This window comes from Malania oleifera, chromosome 11 (genome assembly GCF_029873635.1).
Source record: "Malania oleifera isolate guangnan ecotype guangnan chromosome 11, ASM2987363v1, whole genome shotgun sequence".
In the NCBI taxonomy this organism is placed as follows: Eukaryota; Viridiplantae; Streptophyta; class Magnoliopsida; order Santalales; family Ximeniaceae; genus Malania; species Malania oleifera.
In genome coordinates this window covers 47573511-47597485 of record NC_080427.1, presented here as the reverse complement: position 1 = coordinate 47597485, position 23975 = coordinate 47573511, and the positions used below count along the sequence as shown (strand labels likewise).

Sequence of the window (23975 nt, the reverse complement as noted above, 5' to 3'; positions counted from 1 at the left end):
TAGGATTGATCATGGTCTTATGAGATCCCGTATCAATGAATGCAACAGTAGGAATGGGTTTACCATGTTTTTCTGGAAGGAGCTGAATTTGAATATGAGGGCTGATCTGAGAATCTTGAGAGAAGAGAATGGGTTAGACTGGTTGGATCTGAAGAGTTTCATCTGAATGATAATCATCTTCTGAATCAGAATTTTCTGAATCAGTAAGGACGAGAACTGTTTCTTCAGTCATCTCTTCTTGTTCTAAAAGAACTGATTCTGCATCTGCATCAAGTTCTTCATTTTGTAATTGTTGGGCAAGCTTTGCAGATTTTGTCCTGTTCATCGAGCATTGTTTTGCATAGTGTCTTTTCTTCTTGCAAATGAAATAACGAGGAGATTTGTCATGTCCTCGTTGGTTCTTCTTTTTGAAAAATCTGAACTTCTTTTTCTTTCTGTGATCTTTCTTGGAAAGTTTGTCAAAACCATAGTCTTTCAAATGCTTTTTCTTTTTGGGACTACAGATGCAATCCTTTTCTTTGCATTTGATCTGTAAGTAAGGCTTCTTGCATTGCTTCGTGAACTTATGATTTTGTTTCATCATCTTTGAGAACAACTGATGAGTGCCACATAACTTTTCAAGAGCAGTGAACGTCAGTTGATGAATTTCTCCTAAAGAGATATCTTTGAGAGGTCGAGAGAGAGAAGCAATATTTCTCTGTAAATCTGGCTGGATATCTTCTGGTAGGGAATTAATATAAACTTGTCTGAGATTATCATCATGAAATCCACCAAGAAGATAATACCGCTTGGACATCCTTTGATAATGAAAATCAAGATCCTTTTTCTTCATAGAACAACATCTCATTTCAAAATATTCTTGTCGAACAACATTGGCATGAATATCTGGATCACCAACGAATTCTCTGTAGAGTGTTCCCAAGGCAAAGGAGGGAATCTGGGAATTAATGAATGTTACTTGTCTGAATTCACCAAGACTTTGAAACCAGTCTCTTAATGTTCCAGTAAATCTGGATGTAAATTCAACAAGAACTTATTGTAAAGTGTTCCCGGGCTTTGAGAGTTGGAGGTCAATCCATGCACCAAATTCACCAATTCGATCTCTCCACTTAGTTGGAGGTAATCCATCAAAGGAGAACCATGAGTTTTTGTTTGAATGGTGTGGAACCGAATGGGAAGTAGCCGAAGTGGCTTCAGAGGGTTCTTCCACAATAGGAACTGTGGTGTCGATTTCTTCATGGAATTCTTGAGTTCTGGATGATCCTGGTTCTGTGGGAGATGCCATCATCATATTGGTGAGATCAGTAATCTCTTGATCTAAGGAAGAGGACGATGTTTCAGTTTCAGTGGAAACATTACTGTTGTCTTCAATAGGCATTTCAGGAACAGGGTCAGCAAGGAAGGATGGAGATTGATCAGGTGATACAAACGGGTTTTTGAGCTTTTGATCAACAGGTTCAGGGGGTAAAGGTTTTTCTAGAATTGGAGATCTGCGAGTAATGGGAGCTGATGGAATAAGAGAATGTCTCTTAAGGATTTCAGCAGTGGATTTGAAATGCTTGAAATAGTCTGGCTGTTGGTAGGATGGAGCCGGTGGTGACTGAGGGATGAAAGAGTATGATGGAGCATAGGGAAAGGCTTTAGGTATGTAGGTTGATGAGGGATTTGGACGATATTCTTGTTCAATTTGTGATACTTCATCTTTGAGCCTTCTGATTTCTACTTCTTTTTCATTGAACATTGATCCAAAATATCCCATAGAAATGAACTGTCTGAGTTCAGCATCAAGGCAGTCAATTCTTCTTTTGAGATCAAGGTATGAGGCTTCAATTCTAGAATCAAGGCTGTCAAAATGTTGGTTCATCTGAGCGCCATGATGGATGAGTCTGTCAACTTTGTGATCAATGGCAGTCAACGTTGTATTCTGGGTTCTTGCATTCTGGGTTTGCCAGTTCAGAACTTGTTCAACATGTGATGGAAGCTTTCTGGAACCATCTGGTTGAATTTCAGAGGGTTGGATGAAAGGTCTGGTATGAAGGTTAGATTCTGTGTATGATCTGCGTTCCAAGGGTGGAAATTGTTTATCATAAGGAGAAGCCATGAAACAGGGAATTGGCTGAGATTGGGGTAGGTTGGAAACTGGAGTTTGGTAGGGTTTAGTTTGATATGGTTCTGGTTCAGGTTCAGGTTCTTCTGGAGGAAGGAGTCCTTCTTCACGAAGAATTTCAAGGGCTCTATCATAGATCTACAAAGGGTTTGGTTTTGGATCTGGACGTCGGATGCCTATCCATGGGCTGCTTGGGTTATCAGGCTTTTTGTGAAGAGAAAAAGGTTTACAGGATGGTTTGGTTTCTCTTTTTTGTGATTGGCGGCAAGTGCAATCTGGATCGCACATAGCTGGATCAACGTCCCATATGAAATGTCCTTCAATTTTGTCAGTGTAGATGGGGGATCCGTCTGCTTCAACGTGACTGACTGGAATGTCATCTTTGAAAGTAACAGGCTTTATCATTAATGATTGGAACACCGGAGGAGTGCTGGATGAAGTTGTTTCATTCGGGTTGAACACCGTCTTTACTGTTCCATCTGGAAGTCTTTGGAACTTAGGATCTAAAAGATGGATGGGTGAAGATTGCTAATGAAGTTGTTCATAGCTAGAAATCCATTCCAGAGGAATGAGTTGTTTTAACTCTTCCCTGGGAATCTGTCGTGGAATCTGAAGGATAGTAGGAACATCATCTTCTCGCTCTGCAGTAATCAAGATAGTATCTTCAGACTATCCCGGAAGGGGGAGATCAACAGCATGATCTTGCAGTCTGTAGATGAGTTGATGATGCAAGGTAGCCATATAGGGTGATGAGACTTGTGGAGCGCCGGTAATCTGCAATTGAACCTTTATGCAGTTCCTCAGGTTCTTGTCTCTGAGAGGAATGGTAAAATTGGGAAAGAACGTGAGACACACGCTACCAGCTTGGAGAGTGGTAAGCGACCTTATTTTAATAAAGAATAACATTTTTCTCTAGCAAGCTTAAGGTCTGAAGGAGTCATTCCCAGATGGGTAGCCTTAGTTGGACTAACATCTTCATTGAGTTTGAAGGGAATGTGGATGAAAAAGTCTGAATTTTTCCAAAGTGGATGATCATGAATGAACTGATCATGACTTTCTGCACACAATTTCAGGAGTTTGTTTTGAATGGGCTGAAAATCTAGAGGAGAATACGAAAGAGAATAAATCTTGTTTTTCTGGGTAAAAGGCTTGAATTCTCTTTTGTACTTAATTCCAGTGGGAAGAATCCTTAAGGATTTTGAAAGACAATAAACATCTCATCCCAATAGAACATCTTTTTGAGAAAGTGGACTACCGATAACCTGAGTCCAAATGACGCAATTAGGAAGGAGTTTAATCCCAATTTTCTTTTTGGAAATCAATGTGGTTGTAAAAATTTGATCATTAGCAGCTCTGAAAAATTGAGTATGGGAAGACCAACAATCTGATGGTAAGACTTTAGGATTGATCATGGTCTTATGAGATCCCGTATCAATGAATGCAACAGCAGGAATGGGTTTACCATGTTTTTCTGGAAGGAGCTGAATTTGAACATGAGGGCTGATCTGTGAATCTTGAGAGAAGAGAATGGGTTGGACTGGTTGGATCTGAAGAGTTTCATCCGAATGATAATCATCTTCTGAATCATAATTTTCTGAATCTGTGAGGACGGGAATTGTTTCTTCAGTCATCTCTTCTTGTTCTGAAAGAACAAATTCTGCATCTGCATCAAGTTCTTCATTTTGTAATTGTTGGGCAAGCTTTGCAGATTTTGTCCTGTTCATCGGGCATTGTTTTGCATAGTGTCCTTTCTTCTTGCAAATGAAACAGCGAGGAGATTTGTCATGTCCTCGTCAGTTCTTCTTTTTAAAAAATCTGAACTTCTTTTTCTTTCTATAATCTTTCTTCGAAAGTTTGTCAGAACCATAGTCTTTGTGAATGAGAATCCATGGTTCAAGTTTCCCCTTTTGAGCTATTTGTTCCTTAGTACTTCTAAAACTTACTTCTATGATCTAAACTTATCCTGGACTCCAGGCAAGGACATGGCTCCGATACCACACGAGAGTCGGGAGCCCCGAGACCTTCCAAAGGAAAGCAACCAATCTAGGACCACATCTCCAACACAGGCCTTCCACACGGCCACTCAAACGGAGAACTCGGGTCCTTCAACTAAATGCTTTACGAGAGGAGGTCTCCAAGGACCGTACAACCTTTCTGATGTGCAGGATCCTCCTTAGAGGCAAGCATAGAGCATACTCGGTGCCATGCTATGATCATTCAAGGAACCCATTACAGTTTCGTTAAACCAGAAGTTTGTCTCACCCCACCCCTCAGTGACTCAGCAGGTTATGGATATCCACTGTAAAGATATCCCTCGTAACATCATAGAGACATTACAAGCTCATAGAAGTAAGAGAATAGAAGTCCTTTGGACAAATAACCTTTCAGGGGAAGAAGGAAATTAGAAAGCCATGGAGGATAAGAACACAAAGGGAATTTTTATTTCAAACTAGTTTTTGCTCTAGTCTAGCTCTCCGTGGAGCTCTCTCTCTCTCTCTCTCTCTGCCTTACAAAGGGAAGGCAGTCCCTTTTTATAGAGGTCTGAGACCCCGAGACTTACATGATAATCAAACAACAAGAATGACATAAACCATACTCCAAAGAGACATAAAGACGGACGTCGATATAAAGCAAAGTCGGTGAAGACTTTTGAGGCGTCGACTCACACTTGATAAAGACGACTTAACTACTGATAACAGACATAAATAAAGGTGACAGCACATGGGTGGCTGCATTTGTGCGGGAGTGACCCACCACCTTTAATTATGCAAGACTTTATGCCAACAAACTTGGACTTACACGCAAACTTACAATACACACAGACATAGGACGGCCCACCATTGTGGACTTTAGTAGCAACAATACATAAAGTAGACGTGGCCTGCCATTATGGGCTTCTGTGAGATGGCAAGAGGTTGAGGTCAACGTAGTCTTCATCCGTGATCTGTCCACGAATCGGATGGTAGTACATCATCTGCTTGTATGGATTGTTTTCATCATCTGTATCCATGGGATCTAGATCAAGAGGCTCTTTGTCAGGTGGCTTGGGAGCAGGAATCTCGTCTGGAATAGTTGTGACGAGCTCTGAACAGAACTTTAGGTCATTCAATTCACAGAGGTGGTTCAGCAGTGAGGGCTTGTATCTTGGCCATGTAGAAAGGTTGTGCAGTGTATCCCATTCGTAGGCTCGATTTTGATGCGTATAGTAGAGATCAATGAAGATGTTAGCCCAACTAAGGCCACCCATCCGGGAATGACTCCATCAAACCTTAAGCTTGCCAGAGAAGAATGTTATTCTTTATTAAAATAAGGTCTCATTGAACCAACCAATTCCTCTTGGGCATGTCAAACATTCTATGTTGAAAAAAGATTAGAGAAGATCAAAGGAAAAAAAAGATTAGTTATTGATTACAAGCCGTTGAACATGTTCATTAGGAATGATAAGTTCCCTATTCCAAAAGCCATAACACAGTTCATCCATCTCGCTGAGGCACAGATATTTTCGAAGTTCGATCTCAAATGTGCTTTTTGGAAACTCGGAATTCACCCAGATGACAGATACAAGACAGCGTTCTGTATTCCGAATGAACAGTTCCAATGGACAGTTTTGCCCTTTGGTTTAAAGATCGCACCATCACTGTTTCAAAAAGCGATGACCAGGATTTTTAATCCTATTCTGCATAGTACCCTGATTTATATTGATGACATTTTATTATTCTCAAAAAATCTTGCAGATCATCATCAGCTTCTTGATCATTTCCACCAGCTGGCATCACAGTACGGGATTATGCTTTTAGAAAAGAAAAGCGTGATTGGACAAAAAAAAATTGATTTTCTAGGAATGAAAATTTCCCACGGAACTATCTGTCCAGGTCCACATCTCGTAGAACAATTATTGTAGTTTCCAGATGCTAATCTTTCTGTCAAAGAAATTCAACAATTTCTTGACATAATTGTTTACATCAAAGACTTCATCTCGCACGCGAGCCATCACACCAGCTCCCTGTCACAGCTGTTGAAAAAGAAACCACCCCCATGGGGCACTGACCAGACAAATGCTATCAAATATCTCAAAAAAGCTGCCAAGGATCCACCGCCTCTGATTATTCCATCTACCGAAAATCTCATCCTCCAGTCAGACGCAAGTGACCATTATTGGGGTGCCCTACTACTTGAAGATAAGGATAACAAAGGGTCCTACTGCGGACACGCCAGTGGAGAATTCAAAGATTCCCAAAAGCACTATCACATTGTATTCAAAGAGATAATTGCCGTGAAAAATGGAATTCAGAAATTTGACTTTTACGTCAGATCAAAGCACTTCACAGTTGAAATGGACAACTCATCTTTCCTAAAGATGCTTGAATTCCGGAACAAGATTCTCCCTGATCCACAGATTCTCATATTGAAAGACTGGTTTTCCAAATATGACTTCTCCGTGAAGCATATAAAAGGCGATCACAATGTCCTCGCTGAAATGTTATCTCGCCCCAGAAAACAGCCTTCCTCATATCCAGACACCAACCCATACCACTGATTCTCATGGCCTCATCCTCATCACCTCCAGATATTCTCTATCTCAAAGCCTCTACCCAGATACATTTTCCGCCAGAAATACCTCCAGAAACCACTGATGTCTCCAAAATCAAATTCTGTGCACAGCCCTTCTGCTATCACTATGCTAAGGCTATTGGCCATCACCATACCTTTCCAGCATATCCATTCCTCAATCCTTACGTCATCAAGCCGTCATCCTTTAATACTCATGTATTATGGTATCTTTGGTATCTTTCTGTTTTGCAAGTACATGTTGTATTCCTCCCGCTCCAAGAAGCATACGCTCACCTTGATGATCCAGCCAACCAGAAATCCCTATTCTAGACCTTCCTTCAGCTCTTTGACCCTCTCTTCACATGGAGAAGGAAGCTGACCACCCTCATGGGTAACCACAACCTATGGAAGATGGACTTGACTGAAGCAACTGCTGTACACAGTATCTTTATCCTCCATCGACCGTATTTCTACAATCCGACCAGGAAGCTCTTGTGGTCCTAGAATCGAGCCTACGAATGGGATACACTGCACAACCTTTCTACATGGCCAAGATACAAGCCCTCACTGCTGAACCACCTTTGTGAAATGAATGACCTAAAGTTTTGTTCAGAGCTCATCACAGCCATTCCAAATGATATTCCTGCTCCCAAGCCACCTGACAAAGACCCTCCTGATCCAGAGCCCATGGATACAAATGATGAAAACCATACAAGCAGATGACGTACTACCATCCGATTCATGGACAGATCATGGATGAAGACTACGTCGACCTCAACCTCTCGCCATCTCATAGAAGCCCATAATGGCAGGCCACGTCTACTTTATGTATTATTGCTATTAAAGTCCACAATGGTGGGCCATCCTATGTTTGTGTGTATTGTAAGTTTGCGTGTAAGTCCAAGTTTGTTGGCTTAAAAGTCATAAAGTCTTGCATAATTAAAGGTGGTGGGTCACTCCCGCACAAATGTAGCCGCCCATGTGCTGTCACCTTTATTTATGTCTGTTATCAATAGTTGAGTCGTCTTTATCAAGTGCCAGTCGACACCACAAAAATCTTCACCGACTTTGCTTTATATCGACCTCCGTCTTTATGTCTCTTTCGAGTTTGTTTTATGTCATTCTCACTGTTTGCTTATCATGTAAGTCTCGGGGTCTCAAACCTCTATAAAAAGGGACTGCCTTCCCTTTGTAAGGCAGAGAAAAACCAAACCATCATGTAAACCTTTCTTTCCTCATAGAAAGCCTGATAACCCAAGCAGCCCATGGATAGGCATCCGACGTCCAGATCCAAAACCAAAGCCTTTGTGGATCTATGATAGAGCCCTTGAAATTCTTCGTGAAAAAGGACTCCTTCCTCCAGAAGAACCTGAACCAGAACCATATCAAATTGAACCCTACCAAACTCTAGTTTCCAACCTACCCCAATCACAACCAATTCCTTGTTTCATGACTTCTCCTTATGATAAACAATTTCCACCCTTGGAACCCAGATCATACACAGAATCTAACCTTCATACCAGACCTTTCATCCAACCCTATGAAATTCAACCAGATGATTCCAGAAAGCTTCCATCACAAGCTGAACAAGTTCTGAACCGGCAAACCCAGAATGCTAGAACCCAAAATACAACGTTGACTGCCATTGATCACAAAGTTGACACACTCATCCATCATGGCGCTCAGATGAACCAACGTTTTGACAGCCTTGATTCCAGAATTGAAGTCTTATACGTTGATCTCAAAAGAAGAATTGACTACCTTGATACTGAACTCAGACAGTTCATTTTTATGGGATATTTTGGATCAATGTTCAATGAAAAAAAACAGTATGTTGATCTTGATCTTGATCAAGATCTGATCAACCAATGGATTAGAGAAGGCTATACACATCTGAAGGCTCAAAGATGAAGTATCTCAAATTGAACGAGAATATCGTCCAAATCCCTCATCAACCTACATACCTAAAGTCTTTCCCTATGCTCCATCATACTCTTTCATTCCACAGTCACCACCGGCTCCATCCTACCAACAGCCAGACTATTCCAATCATTTCAAATCCACTGCTAAAATCCTTAAGAGACATTCTCTTATTCCATCAGCTCCCATTACTCGCAGATCTCCAATTCCAGCAAAACCTTTACCCCCTGAACCTGTTGATCAAAAGCTCAAAAACCCGTTTGTACCACCTGATCAATCTCCGTCCTTCCTTGCTGACCCTGTTCCTAAAATACCCATTGAAGACAACAGTGATGTTTCCATTGAAACTGAAACATCGTCCTCCTCCTCAGATCAAGAAATTACTGATCTCACCAATATGATGATGGCATCTCCCACAGAACCAAGATCATCTAGAACTAGTACATTTGTTTTTTTTTTAAATTGTTTTTAAGAAAAAAAAGAGAGAGAGAAAGCACATCCCTCAGATTTATTTTTCAGTCTCTTCCTTGTTTTGCACAGCTTTCAATAATACCCCAAGGCAGCCAAATTGCAACTCGCCCAATTTCCATCCCCATCCTACAGTCTCCTATCACAATTCCAACATTTGCACTTTTTTATCCATAGAGTTCCAAAAGAAGCGTTGGCCTTCTTAGAGAGTTCAATATCTTTTCACCATTATTTTGAGGACACACCAATATGATGCTCTCGCACACTCTTTTCTCCTCTCCACATACCATACATCATATATGAACTCTTACATCTACCTTAGAGCTTCACTCTTCCGAGTGAAAATTAATTCCATTCTTCCTACCAGAAGTCCTATCTTCCCTGTAAATACAAACTGAACCATGAGAACATCAACAATGTATATATATATATAATATAATATAACCTCATGCAGCTCATCTCTAACCTGCTTCAGCCATTCAGTACCCAAAACATTGGGTAAGCACATTGCAACTGCAAAATTATTTCTACTTGGGAGTACAGTGTTGGACCTTTAGATTTTAAAATTTAATAAATTTGGGCAAAACACAGCCAATTTTTTTTCAAATACCACGCAATCAAAATCAAGAATCCAGCACTGTATGCTTCCAAAAATATTAAAAATTCATAGCGTTATCACACAATCCAAATTAAGCTGACTGACCAGAACCCAGTTCTCAATCATAAACTCATCACTGTAAGCAACCACCAACTCTCCCCCCTTCCAGATATAACTTTGCAAACCCCACCAGCTGCGAGGGTGTAAAAAAAAAAAAACCAAACTTGTACAAAGTGTGACAGGCCACCAGCCGCCAATTCACAACTGTGTTCCGCAACGCATGACTCCCACCCTTCAGCATGCACAACTAAAAACAGGATGGAACTCGAAGAGAAAGAATCAGGGCCGCAACACAGCAATGATTGCATCTAAACAGTGTTCTAAGCAAAATTCAATACAGGAAAATCGATAATTTATCTAAAAGGTAGCCTTACTAATTATCTCAGTTTACATGGGGAAATATTCCTAATGTCAAAAAAATAACTGATGGTTGCTACCACTTGTATTCTTTCTTCAATTCTCTACACGTTTCAGCAGAAACCTCTGAAGTGTTTCTCATGTCCTGAGGCACCCAAAACATAAACCAAACACTTGGCTTATCTTGGAGCTGGTGGAGGCACATGAGATTTTGCAAAACCCACCCATGCAACAATACCAACGGCAAGGATGACCCACCCGAATACGTCGTACTTAAAATCACTGCACTTCTTCTTTTTCGCAGTCTGAAAGAGGGAGAAGTGATTCCAGTTCAAAGGGTTATTCAATTGATGAGACTAAGATAACTAAAAAATAACACAGTAAAGAAAGGATTGCACGCTATACAATATAAAGAAAGCGTATCATAGCAGCATGCTAAAATATTGAAGTCAGAAACAAACATATCCAGTGCTTAAAACCGCTATTTAAATCAAGATCCAACAAATTTCTAAATCCAAAACCCAATGATAAAGCAGGACAATTCACAGATGGCCCATCGTTGGTAAGAAAAAGCATTTCATTGCAGGAACAAAGGAAATTAAAAAAAAAAACATGATCGACAAAGCAATAACAAATGTATTCAGCTGCATATCCCCCCACCCCAGAGAACAGCCGAACCAGTACACTTTCAGAGCCTAAGTAAAACAGCATTTGCACTAATCCCATTGTAAGCACAAAAGCACGGCTATGTGATTCAAACTATTTTCATCTATAACCCATGTAAACTTACACATAGGTCAACACTCAGTAGATCAACTGAGCCAAAGTACAGCTTTACCCATTTGTGCTCAACCTCTCAAAGAAAGTTGGCAAAAAAACATCATTTAACACAGGCAAATCAAGCAGGAGAGTTGATGATTGATAGAGCAAGTAACAATTTGAAACAAACATTTATTACAGCAAAACTCCCATACCAAAACAGATGCAAGAGAAAGGAAAGAAAATGTAATAACTTTACCTTTGCACCTGAAGATGTAGAGGGTCCTGATCCCATTGCTTGTTGAGTCAAACCATGCTTATGGATCTCCATGTGGAATTCAGGGGCCTATGGGCATCATAAATAAAAATTTCAGGAAAGGCTCCAAAGAGAGATCAAAATACAGAGTATAGTCCGCGAAAATGAAGTGATACAGTAAGAACTTTTGAAGCTGATAATCATTAGAAGCTCCACATCCATTAGCAGAATAAGATGAACTGGCAAAAGCAACTAATAAATACAACCAGCAATAGTTATTGCCAATTCTTCCATAATTATCTAGGACATGGGCAGTATTTAATTGAAACTAGAGAGATGAACACCATTAATGAATTTGAATCCTCCCCAGGCAATAACAAGATGCTTGCTCAGGCAATTATTGAAGGTAAGCAATCTCCCTAGTGTGTTCCAAGTGTTTGCTTAAAGTTATTTTTGACCAAGTACTGCAAGTAGGTTAAGGCCTAAGCGACAGGCAAGTACTTGCGAGCAATTGCGGGGACACTGCCTTAACAGTTTATTAAAAACTAGGATAGAAGAAAAGAGGGCAGAACAATAATAAGAAACAAATATGCGTGATCTCCCTTGTGTGTTTCAGGTGTTTGCTTAAAGTTATTATTGACCAAGTGCTGCAAGTAGGTTAAGGCCTAAGTGACAGGTAAGTACTTACATTTGCATTCACAAAATTACAAAAGCCCAACCAATTGTGGGGACACTGCCTTAACAGTTTATTAAAAACTAGGATAGAAGAAAAGAGGGCAGAACAAATACTAAGAAACAAATATGTCAAAATTAACAAATTGTAGGGAAAATAAGAAAAAAAAAATTGTGAATCAACATTCTTCAATAATTTACTGAGGTAACGTATCAAAATGCATCAACTAATTAAGCCCAAATTCACCAAATCCTGTAAAACCTTTATGCACTTGAGGCTTGGTGGTCATGGTGATGGTGGTTGTTACTTAACAATAGAAATACAAAAAATTCCATTGAAGCAAGATCAGAGAAAATTTCGGAGTAGGAAGATAAGGCATCCTCCAAAAAAAAAAATAAATAAATAAATAAATACCATCAACACTGCTTTCCAGTCCATATAATATTGGACAGCGAAATGCCATCAAAACCCCAAAAGAATGAGCCCAAATAAGAAGCAAAGAAAGTGACTTTCTCCCAAAGCAAGTTTGGAGTGGTCTTCTGGTCTTAAAAAATTCTAGCATTCCTTTCAAGCCAAAGTTTCTAGAATGTATTAGCTTCTTTCTCCTAAATAAACTTTAGTCTTCTAGTCTCTAAAAATTCTAGCATTCCTTTCAAGCCAAAGTGCCCAAAATGTAGCAAAAACTACACAATTCAAAAAGTTCTCCTTCTTCCCTTTCCAAAACCCCCAAAGAAGTTCATGCTATAAAATTGTGAACAGCCTTTGGAGTCACCCAAACCTCACCAAATCAAGAGAATAAGTTGTTCCACAAAAATCTCGCAACCCTTCAATGCAGAAAGTAAACGATATTTAGTCTTGTTTTCCTCACGACACATCACGCATACTAGTATGAAGCATACATCTAGCTTGAAACCTCACGAGGCCCACTTGTATGAAGCAAGTCATTCGTATTAATCCAGTTGAGAACCAAAGTCCAAATGAAAGCCCAAATCTCAAAATGGACTTTAGCCTTCAACACAAGTTTGTCTAGATAGAATGGCCTAAGATTTAAAGACTTCGTAAGACGAATAAGAAAAAAATAAAAAAATAATAAAAATAATAAAAAAAAGGGCAGCCTGTACAAAGCTCTCGCATATGCGGGGTCCGGGGAAGGGGCGGACCACAATGGGTCCATAATACGCAACCTTATCTTACATTTTTGTAAGAGGCTGTTTCCACGCCTCAAACCCGTGACCTCCAGGTCACACGACGACAACCTTACCGTTGCACCTAAGCTCCCCTTCATAAAAGGGCAGCCTGGTACACAAAGCTCCCGCATATGCAGGGTCCAAGGAAACCCTTTGAAGAAAAGGGTGCCAAAGAGTCCTCAATCCAAAGCTTAGCATTCCCCTCACATTTGGATTAAAAAAATTCAAAACACTCAAGAGGCAAGTGAGCTCATCAAACTCTCTCTCTTTCAGACTCCTAAAGAAGTGGAAGTCCCATGGAACAAAACCCACCCTCAAAGAATAAAATTCAAAAATAGGTGCATTATGGATGGAAGACAATTTATGCACATGCAGCACTGAAGACAATTTATGCAAATGCAGTACCAAAAATCCTAACGAAGTCTCACCCACCCAAATATCCTCCCAAAAATGAACTCAATCACCAGTGCCCACAGTAAAACATATGAGGGGATAAAAATAGCAAGATACCTAGAAAACAAAGACTCACATAAGTGACAATGCTACTCCGCCTAGTCTTCCACCCATTCCAATGAATACCATACTTGTTCCTAATTACCTTGTGCTATAGAGTTAGATTCTAAGGGTAACCTCCATAAACATTTACCTATTAAGGAGATGTTCTAAGAAACCACATCACCAAGCCCCAATCCCCCCCCCCCCCTCTCTGATTTAGGTCTCATGACCACCCCCCATCTAACATGGTGATCCCTCTTGTCTTGCCCATAACTGGACCGCAAGAAATATGTTAGAATCTGTTGTCCTTCGTTAGGATCTCTATTAGTGTTCCCTAATCAAATCTCTAATTGCCAGCCACTTTTGTGGGAATTTTCTACCACCAGCTTGAACAAGGAGAATTTGGGTACCCTTCTCTTAAACCCTTGGAAACATACTTTTAGAAATGCATAATGGACCGTTACAGCCATTGCAAATAGCATCAATGGCTCTAGGAACCCTAAACAATTCAACAATCACTGACATATTTGCTTAACTAAGGCATCCTCTAATCCATTTGTCTCACAAGTCACAATGACCCAAACCCTTTCCAACCAATAGTATCAAGGACACCCCAATTAAGCATGTCATAAGCTTTCTCAAAATCTAATTTAAAAACAATTCCCTTTTTACCCCTTTTTTCACGTCCTCAACTACCTCATTTGCTACCAAGACAACATCTAAGATTTGTTTCTCTTTGACCAAAGCAAACAATGCCATACATACCGTTTCCCCTCACACCTCCTTGAGTCTCCTCAAAAAAGCCTTAGTAAGGATGCCATAGATGCTAAGTCATCCCTTCACCCTCCTAGACATCTCCTTTTTAGGAATGAGAGTGATAAAAGAAGTAGAATTAGTGCGCTCTTACACACAACTCCATTCCTATGGAATCACCCACAAAACCTCATCACATCATCTTTCAGCCCTTCTCAGCTATCCTAGAAAAAAGCCATTGCAAAACCATTCAGTCCCAAGGCTTTATTCCGATCCATATCAAACACAACCCTTCTAACCTCCTCCATATCAAAAGGCCTTTCTAACCAATTTGCAATCTCCTTGACAATGGGTTTCTAGTTAAGCCCGTCACCATCACTACATTCCTGCATTCCTCAATGTAAAGCAATTCATATAAATTAGTAATCCCCTCCCCAATCTGTGTATGATACTCATACGAGCTTTCTAAATCTAACTCCAATTCTTCAGTCACTCTTACTCCTCCTCAAATAGAAAACAACAAAAAAGATATACAACCAGTCCGATAAAGCCTTCCACTCACTCTTAACACTCTCAAAACAAAAGGCTTAATTTTTTCATTAGAATTAAAAGGCCTTCAAATCACACTGAATATTCTCGAGACGAAAACCATTAAAATAACTCACACTAAAAGCCCAAAGGCAAATATCGCGATCTATCCCAAATTAATGGCAACAACATTCTCTTGCTTCCAATCAAAGTAGAAGCTCTCATACACAATTCCATTGCTATGAATCCCCCAAAAAACCTAATGACATTGTCTTTCAACCCCTCTCAACTATCCTATACAAGAAATACTCAAAGCTCCTCCACCAACGCACCCAATCCGCCTCCCAAAGAAACAAAAAAAAAACTCAACTCCACCTGTCCCAAGCAACTAAACAATGCAAAAATAAATGGGAAACAGTCTGCGACCACCAAAAACTAAGCTTAGACTCCCATTAGATGGGATCAGCTACACAAGTCATCTCCAACTATTCCACACAATATAGGGCAATATCCTCATAAGGATGAAGGGCTGTCAAATCCTTACTATCTCGATCCAAGTTGTTTTAGGCATCCCTCCCCTCATACAGCCACTAACAACAGTCAATTCACCCCACCTCAACAATACGAGGTAGATAAACAATATTTTTTAAATAAATTGCAAAATTTTTAAAACAAACTGAATTTCCCAATCAACATTGTCAGAAAACTAAACTTTTAAAAGCCACTTATTGCTACAGTGATCAATTACAATGGCAGCCAAGCAGCGGCAGATCCAGATATCATGGCCAGGGGGGCCAAATCATATATGTATAAAAAGTTTATTGACATTGCTTAAACATGTTTGTAATTGTTATGACAATTGTTAATTTTTAACTAAGTTATACACTTTACTAAGAAAAAATAAATTTAAAAAAAATTATTTATTAGAATCACACATAAAGACATCTCAACAATAGTAATAGTAAAAAATATATGCCATTTTGAGCATGACAGACACAAAAAATTATTCTAAAAGTTCAAATACTTGAGTAATGACCCTATAATTGTGTTCGTCGCTTCTTTCATAAAATAAAAATTATCAATTATCAAATTATTATCAAACTTGCGAGTAATTTATTTCTCAATGTATATAATAAAGTAATTCATAAGATACTCATCTTCTCTCTTCTTGCAAGCTTAATTTTTAATAAGATTTATAGCTGAAAAGAAAAGCACAAATTTTAGAAATAAGGATTGTTAAAATAAGTTGAATCAATCTATCAACAAGAAGATGGATTACTGATTTTCTTATTTTCACCAACTATTGACATAATTTTAAAATGATTTAAACTTTTTTAGAACTCTAAGCACTGATAAATATCAAGCTTATAATGTTGTGCAACTAATGTCTCAAAATTTCCCTTTTCAAAAAGGTTCTTTGGGATAAAATTAATAATTTTTATGCTGAATATTTTCTAATTCTTTAAGATTTTTCTTTTAAGAATCAACCGATTGTTATATGCACATATGAACCTATTCTATATATTGGGATTAGGAATTCTTAATTTTTAACTCTTGATTTAGATTTTTACACCATTTGACAACAAAATTTTCACTATATATTTATTTTCAACATGATTTTTAATACTTTTAATATGTTCATGGCATTCCTGATATAACCTATCCTCTTATCTATACAGTTTTTTTAAATACAAAAATAAGAATAAATGTAGTAATTAATTTTTAAATTATAAGATAAGAAACTTAGGGGCAGCATGTTTACCTTTAAAATAAAAATATTCATATAATTGGTATAAAAGAAAATTGTAGTCATATCTTCATTATCATTAATTAATTTAATTTTTTATATAATTTATGTAAGCTTCTCTCTTCTTTTTTCTTTTGGAAAACATATGATGGAAGCTATATATATTATAATAGGTGGTGGACTTATTAAATGAAGGAGCTTTTTGCAATGGGAGTGGATCTCCTGAAATTCGTCGAGGGCCTAGGGGCAGGGGGAATTGAAATGGCAGGTGACTGAGTGACTCAAAGGCTCAAAGCCCAAAGTGGAAAAAAGAAAAGAAAAGCCTGCCCCCTCCAGCCCCACCTGAGATCCGCCACTGCAGCCAGGCAGAGACCACAGAAGCTTAGGCCTTGACTCAAAATCTAAAATTCTCATTTGACATTGCCACGATGAATTAAGACAACCCTGGGAGATTTTCTTGTACATTATAAAACTTATAACATCATTTTTCTTAGGCTATCTTATTTTAGTATGTTATTTTTTTTGTTTTTTATAGTAGGGGCATGCTGGTGATTTGCCCTTAGCTGTAGTAATGGGCCATCAGCTTAGGAGTTGTTTCGTATCACTATGAAAAATTAGAGAAATGAAAATCAAAAGTTAGAAACAAAAACTAAAAACCAAAAACTAGTAGCATGTTTGGTTAATATTTACAAAACTAAAATAAATTAAAAAATAATTAAAAATATTCATTTTTGTCTTTAAATCAAATAATATTATAAAAATATGATTGAAATAATAAAATTGCAAAACAATGCATATTATAAAAAAATATTATTAAAAAAATAAATATATTATAATTACTTTACTTAATTGTTATACAATCAAAATTTATTTTACAATAAAAATTTTATTGGGCATGACAATTGAAAAATAGTAAAAATATTTTGTAATTGGCTTTAAAATATTTTTCAGTTGGCTTTATTATTTTTTTGAAATTTATGAATATTTTTATTTCAATTATATTTAATTCATACGATCATTTTACGTTAATTTTAATTTTAAAATGTATAAAATGAATGATTTAATCCAAAAGAACTATTTCTGGATATTAAAAATCTGGCAACAAATTGCCAAAACAACTGAAAACCATAAAATCTAGTTTTCAATTTTTTCACAAATAGCAGAAAACCAATAACAGAAACAGAAATCAAGCACATAAACAAAGCATTTTTATAATGTGTTTCTTCATTATGCAGACACATAAATAAAAAACATAAAACAACAATGATACTAAACAGACCCTTAGTCTTTTAATTCAAGCCTTTCATTGCAATTTGGAGCAAATATGATAAGTTCAATAGATGCAAAAAAGAATCCAATTCTAGAGAGAAAAATTAAGGCTTGGGCCCAAATTTACTTTGGCAGTGAGACAATTTGTCTCCAAGTTTTTTTTAATAAGAGAAAAGAATTATGTTAAAAATGAACCCAAAAGTACAATGAGGGGAGAACAAGAAGCCCTCCCAAGGAAAAAATGAAATACAACCAAAAACAATTACATAAGCGCTACTTGCCAATCTCTAACAAGATCAGGCAGCAGCAAACCTCTAAAGAACCAAAAATAACCAGCCCAAAGCAAGTCCAAAAATACTAATCTATACCACTACAAAACCGAGGAGGTAATGTGATCATTGAATGTTCTCCCATTCCTTTCAACGCATAAGAACAACTGAAAACCATTAAATCTGGTTTTCAATTTTTCCCCAAACAGCAGAAAATCAACAACAGAAACAGAAAACAGGCACTTAAACAAACTCATTTTTATAATTTGTTTCTTCATTGTGCTGAAACAGAAAATAAAAAATAGAAAACAACAATGATACCAAACAGAACCTTAGTATTTTAATTCAAGCCTTTCATTGCAAATTGGAGCAAATATGATAAGTCCAATAGATGCAAAAAAGAATCCAATTCTAGAAAGAAAAATCAAGGCTTGTGCCCAAATTTACTTTGGCGGTGAGACAATTTGTCTCCAAGTTAGATTTATGTTAAAAACCAAAAAGTACAATGGCGGAAGAACAAGAAGTCCTCACAGGAAGAAAAAGAAATACAACCAAAAATAATTACATAAGCGCTATTTGCCAATCTCTAACACGATCAGGCGGTAACAAACCCCTGAAGAACCAGAAATAAACAGCCCAAAGCAAGGCCAAAACTACTCTATACCTCTACAAAGTTGGGGAAGTAATGTGAACATTGAATGTTCTCTCATTCCTTTCAACACAAAAGGTCCACAAAATGGCAAACACTTCACCATGCCACAGCACTTCTCCTTTTCTGCTTTTTCCAAAACACCAAAATCTCACAAGAAAAAACTCACCCACGGTCTAAGGTGGCATCCAAGCTTCACCAAAATAGGAAACGAGGGAACTCCAGAGATGAACTACAACACCAAAATGTAGGAAAATGATGCACACTCATTTCATTGAACTTGTATCACATCACGTGCATATCATGTGACTTTTAAGGCCTTCTAATTCTGAAACAAATCAAGTGTGTTAACCCTATTTAAAATCATTGAACAAGTACAGGTTTGAAACTTTGAATCTTAGATGGAACTTTAGCCTTCAAAATTATGTGGCCCCATGGGAAAAAATTTGGGTGAGGGATATTTTAGAAGATGTAGAAAAAAGAATTTGGTGGAAAGAAGTCCTAATGAATCACCCTACCACACTCTTTTCATCTCCCCTTTTGGACAGAACAAAGTGAATCAAGGTATTACGTGGTAAATTCAATAACCTCTTTCATTTAGATTCCTAAAAAGGTGGAAATACCAAGAAGGAAGACCCCTCCCTCACAACAAAAAAAGACACTAATAAGTGCATTGTAGAGGGAAGAAAGTTTAAACAAGAAACGCACCAACTCCAATGGAGCATCTCCCAAACTAATGATCCTCCAAGAAGCAAACCAACCATTGACAAACAAAACCACTTCCTTTAGAGTCCCAACCATTTTGATGCGCTCCACACTTATTTCTCAATTAAAGAAATGTTTTTGGAAACCACATTCCCAAGTACCAAGCCACTTCCAATTTGGGTCTATTGACAACCTCCCAACAAACAAGGGGGTCTCTACTATTCTCCCTGAATTCTATGAAAGAAATTCATGCATCATCCTAATCCCAGACACTCTTGGGCACCTTGAAAAGAGATGGAAAATAAACAATGACGCTAGAAAGGGCAGCACTAGTGAGGGTGGTACAACCCCTTGAGGAAAAGTACCCCTTTTTCAAACCCTCCAACCTTCTCTTAACCCCAATTACAGGATCCCAAAATCCCATAGAGTTAGGATTTCCTCCAAGAGGGAGGCCTAGATAGGATAGCAAGGACCCCGCAATACCGCAACACACCATGACATTAACCCCCCTCCAAAACCTTGCTTCTCACATTGATGATTACCGCTTCCCCACTCTTTGACAAGTTGACCTTCAATCTAGAAATTCTTTCAAAAATTTTTAATAAAATTTGAGCCTTTTGAAAGTTCTGAACATTGTCCTCTAGAAACATCATGGTATCATCAAAAAATTGGACATGAGACACCTCCACCTCCTCATCGCCTACAAATAGTCCCCTAATCAATCCCAAGTCCTGTGCATGTGAGAGAATCCTAGTATCCTACTTGAGGGAGGGTTTTATTTTTTTTCCAATAAAATGAACTTTGGGGCTAAGGGTAAACAAAAACAAATACAGTGGGTCCCTTTTGCTTAAGCCCTCAAGAAGCTCTAAACCACTCCTAGGATTACCCATTAACAACAGCAGAAACAATGGCTAGGCTCAAGCACCTCTCATCCATCTCCACACATCCCCATTCCCAAATCCTTTCCTACTCATAAGTAGACTTCATCCAATCATATGCCTTCTCAAAGTCTAGCAAAGAAAAGCCCCTTCTTGCCTGTACTACTCACCTCAACCACCTCATTAGCCACCAAAACTGCATCGAAGATCTATCTTGAAGGCAAATCAAGTCGTGGACACCATCTCTCTCAAAAACTCTCTCAAGGTTCTTCGATAAGAGATTAGAGCACATATACATACCAAAAATACCTCACCCTCAAAGATCTCACCTTCTTTGGGTTGAGGACGTAAGAAAATAGAATTCACTCTATTGCCCACTGCATATTTCTACGGAATTCCTCAAAAATCCCATAATATCCTATTGCAATGTCTCCAATTTTCCTAGAAAGAAGGCAATGGTGAAATTCTGGGGCCTAGAGCTTTCTCTCTAAACAAGTCAACACTATTTTTTCCCCAAACGTGGCTACAATCTCAACCTCACCCAACGCCTGCTCCCACAGCCCGTTTACATATCCAAAATATTTACTAAACTAATGATTTGAAAATAGAGAACAAAAGGTTCTTTTTTTTTTTTATTTGAGGAAATCCCAATAGAATTATACTATTAACAAAACAAAAATGGGCACTATAAACCAACTCTTCTTCTTTCCCTACTTCTCTCTCTTTCTCTCTATATATATCTCTCTATCTCTCAAAACCCACACAAAATCTCTATTGAGTGGGCAATGGTGGACACTGTTTTTGTACTTTCATGTAATTTCAATCTCCTCCTCCTCCTCCATATGCGCATAGGCAGCTCATGCATTTGTTTTCTTCCCCTGCACATTCTACTCTACTTCTCTTTCTCTCTCTTTTTTTCATTCCTCTCTTCGAGCTTTGGTTGCAAGCCAGGCTGATACTATAGCTAATAACTTATGAAATCTTACTAATCTGTCCTGATCTTAATAAAAACCAGATCACATAAACAAAGATACCTTACATCCAAAAAAATAAATAAATAAATAAACTAATAAACAATGAATTGTGTGATTGTCTAGTCATAACTACAACTTCAAGTCTTCTTCATCCTCTCATTTAAGAAAACAATTGCAGACATGATACCAAAGTTTGCAAGAAAATTTCAAATAAAATATACCTTTAACAAACAACTAGAAGAATAAACTAAGCCTTAAGTTCCACTAAGTGGGGCCGGCTACATGAATTTTTTTTCATCAATTTACACAATCATAAGCAATTTCCTCCAACAATTTCAAGGCTACTAAATTTTTACTCACTATCTCATTCAAATTTATTTTAGGTATTACCCTACCCCTTCTATTTCACATCGCTATAACTAGCTCACTCTTCATGGTGCACTCTTTGACCTATATTGCACATGCCCAAACCATCTGACTTGTCCTTCCCTTATTTTACCTTTTATATGAGTTACGCCTAACTTTCCACGAACATGTTCATTCCTTAATTTATCTTTTTGCATTATACCACTTGTAATTGAAATATTGAAAATCATATTTAGCAAAAAATGACCTGAATTGCATAAACAACTGTACCTTAGCGGCCACATCCAAAGATTTTTGGTATATCTCATTCCCAGGATCCTACACAAGAGAGGGGGAAAGAAAAAAGAAAAACTTATCATGCCTTCACAGTCATACAATAACCGTAAGCAATGCATGTGCATGGGCATTTATATTCTGTACGGTAAAAATACCTCTTCGACAGCTTGCTGAAAGTACCGATTGGCCTTGTCAAAATACTCCCTAGCCTCATCCTGATCAGGAGTAAGAAACGCGTGGGACGTGTGAGCATTTCCCAGGCACCACAAAGCATCATGTTTTTTGGGATTAATCGTCAGTGCCTCCTCCAGCTTTGATATTGCATCTGTAAAACAAAGTCAACAACCCATCAAAACCAAGGCCTTTAAAGCTCGCTCGTCACCACAAAAAAAATTCACTCATTTTCCCTCAAAATCGAACAAAATTAAAAACAGTACCCTTAATCATCTTCTTCGATTCTGAAACATTCTGGAACTGCGATAACTCCATCAACGCCCCGCCCCACCTCGTCAGGTTCTGCAAAAACAAAAAACAATAAATAATATAAAAATATAATTCGTGGAAGGAGATCAACGAAAATCGATTGAAGAAGAAGAATAATAAGAAGAAAGAGATGATACAGACGTCCGCATCTCCAGGGTTTTTGGCGTAGACCGACTCGGACGTCTTGCGAGCGTGCTCGAAGAAGAGCAGACGGTCCAAATCGTTCTGCATACCCATGTCCATGGCGATTGATCGCGCCTTGTACGAACTACCGGCGCGCTAAATCTAGGGTTTGCTCTGTGAGGAATGAAGGAGCGTTGAGTCAGGTCGAAGTAAGGAAACTGCTTTAGAGGAAGGAAGGCGGCTCGGCGGTGACACGATATGTCCAGTCGAGTGGAATTTAATAATTTCTGTTATGAAAATTATGCTTGTCCATCCCTTCATCTTCTAGTCCATCATATTTCACTCCTTATCTTATAAAAGAAGGAAGATCAAAGATGGGAGATATTTTATATAAGGTCACTTCTAATATTTTGTAGAAGATCAATTTCATCTTCTAATTTCTCTCAAAATAATAAAGTTTTTTATCTCGTTGCTTGTGGGATAGATATAGTCAAATCACATAAATTTATGTCTTATCTATATTTATTTTTTTACATATTTTATAACATATTATTAGCATAAGACTCTAACTATCTAAAATATTTCTTTAAAACATATTTAATTTATTTTTGGTATATTTTTAATTTAATCACCATAAGAGATGGTAAATATTTACCTCTTAAAAAAGGTATACTTTTAACATCCCGAAGAGATATTAAATTCGACCTCTTTAAGAGGTGAAACGTTTATCCCCTAAATTATGTAGTATATAATTTTCTAGAAGATGTGGTAATTATTACTCAATTTAATATTGTAAATTGTAATCACACTCCTGAAAAGTACATATTGATCCTATGGGTCATACCCTATTTTGATTATGACAAATATTTAGGTATTTAATATCTGTCGAGTTGATGTGTAGGTTTATCTTGGTAATATCATATGATGGCATTCAAAGATCCAAAGGAAAATGAATACCTTAATTGATATTTATTTGTGTAATTTCTATTTGGGTATGTAATTTTTAATTAAGAAAATGTCAGTAATAATGCATATCATGCATGAAGGAATTAAAAGCTCAAAGGTTTTAGAACGACTCTAGGTTCCTACACATCACTTGTAAATCAAATGACCTTAGACAAGACTTCGGTCGACCTTTGGTTGACCGACGCCGAATTTTTGGGCATAGTTGAAAAGTCTTAGCCATTAACCTTAGATTGACCCTAGGTCCCTAATCATCACATGTAAAGTCCCCCATAACTTAAAACTTATACCTACATGAACAAGGTGACTTCTAATAAAGAATAGGACCAAAACTATGAATTGAACAATGTTTCAGTCGACCGAACTTTCACAGTGTAAATTGCTTGGTCTACCGAACCATACGGAGGTCAACATTTTGACCATAGGTCGGTCGACCGTACGATGCCAAGTTCATACAACTTGGTCAACTGAACTCCCACACGGGTCAACATTTGACTCCTTGGTTGACCGACCAGATTTATACGGGCAATGCTCTGGTCAACTGAACCCCCGCGTGGGAGA

The 23975-nt window shown here is 37.9% G+C and overlaps 1 protein-coding gene across 1 annotated transcript; it reads right to left on the bottom strand.

Moving 5' to 3' along the window:
* Window positions 1–9669: 9669 nt before the first annotated feature.
* LOC131168255 (mitochondrial import receptor subunit TOM20-like) lies at window positions 9670–22806 on the bottom strand. The gene is made up of 6 exons (XM_058127557.1): window positions 22470–22806; window positions 22283–22361; window positions 22001–22170; window positions 21840–21887; window positions 11080–11166; window positions 9670–10366 (listed from the first exon to the last, which is right to left on the bottom strand). Exons 1-6 carry the CDS (start codon window positions 22569–22571, stop codon window positions 10241–10243), a joined length of 612 nt encoding a protein of 203 aa, XP_057983540.1. The 5' UTR covers window positions 22572–22806; the 3' UTR covers window positions 9670–10240.
* Window positions 22807–23975: the final 1169 nt, after the last annotated feature.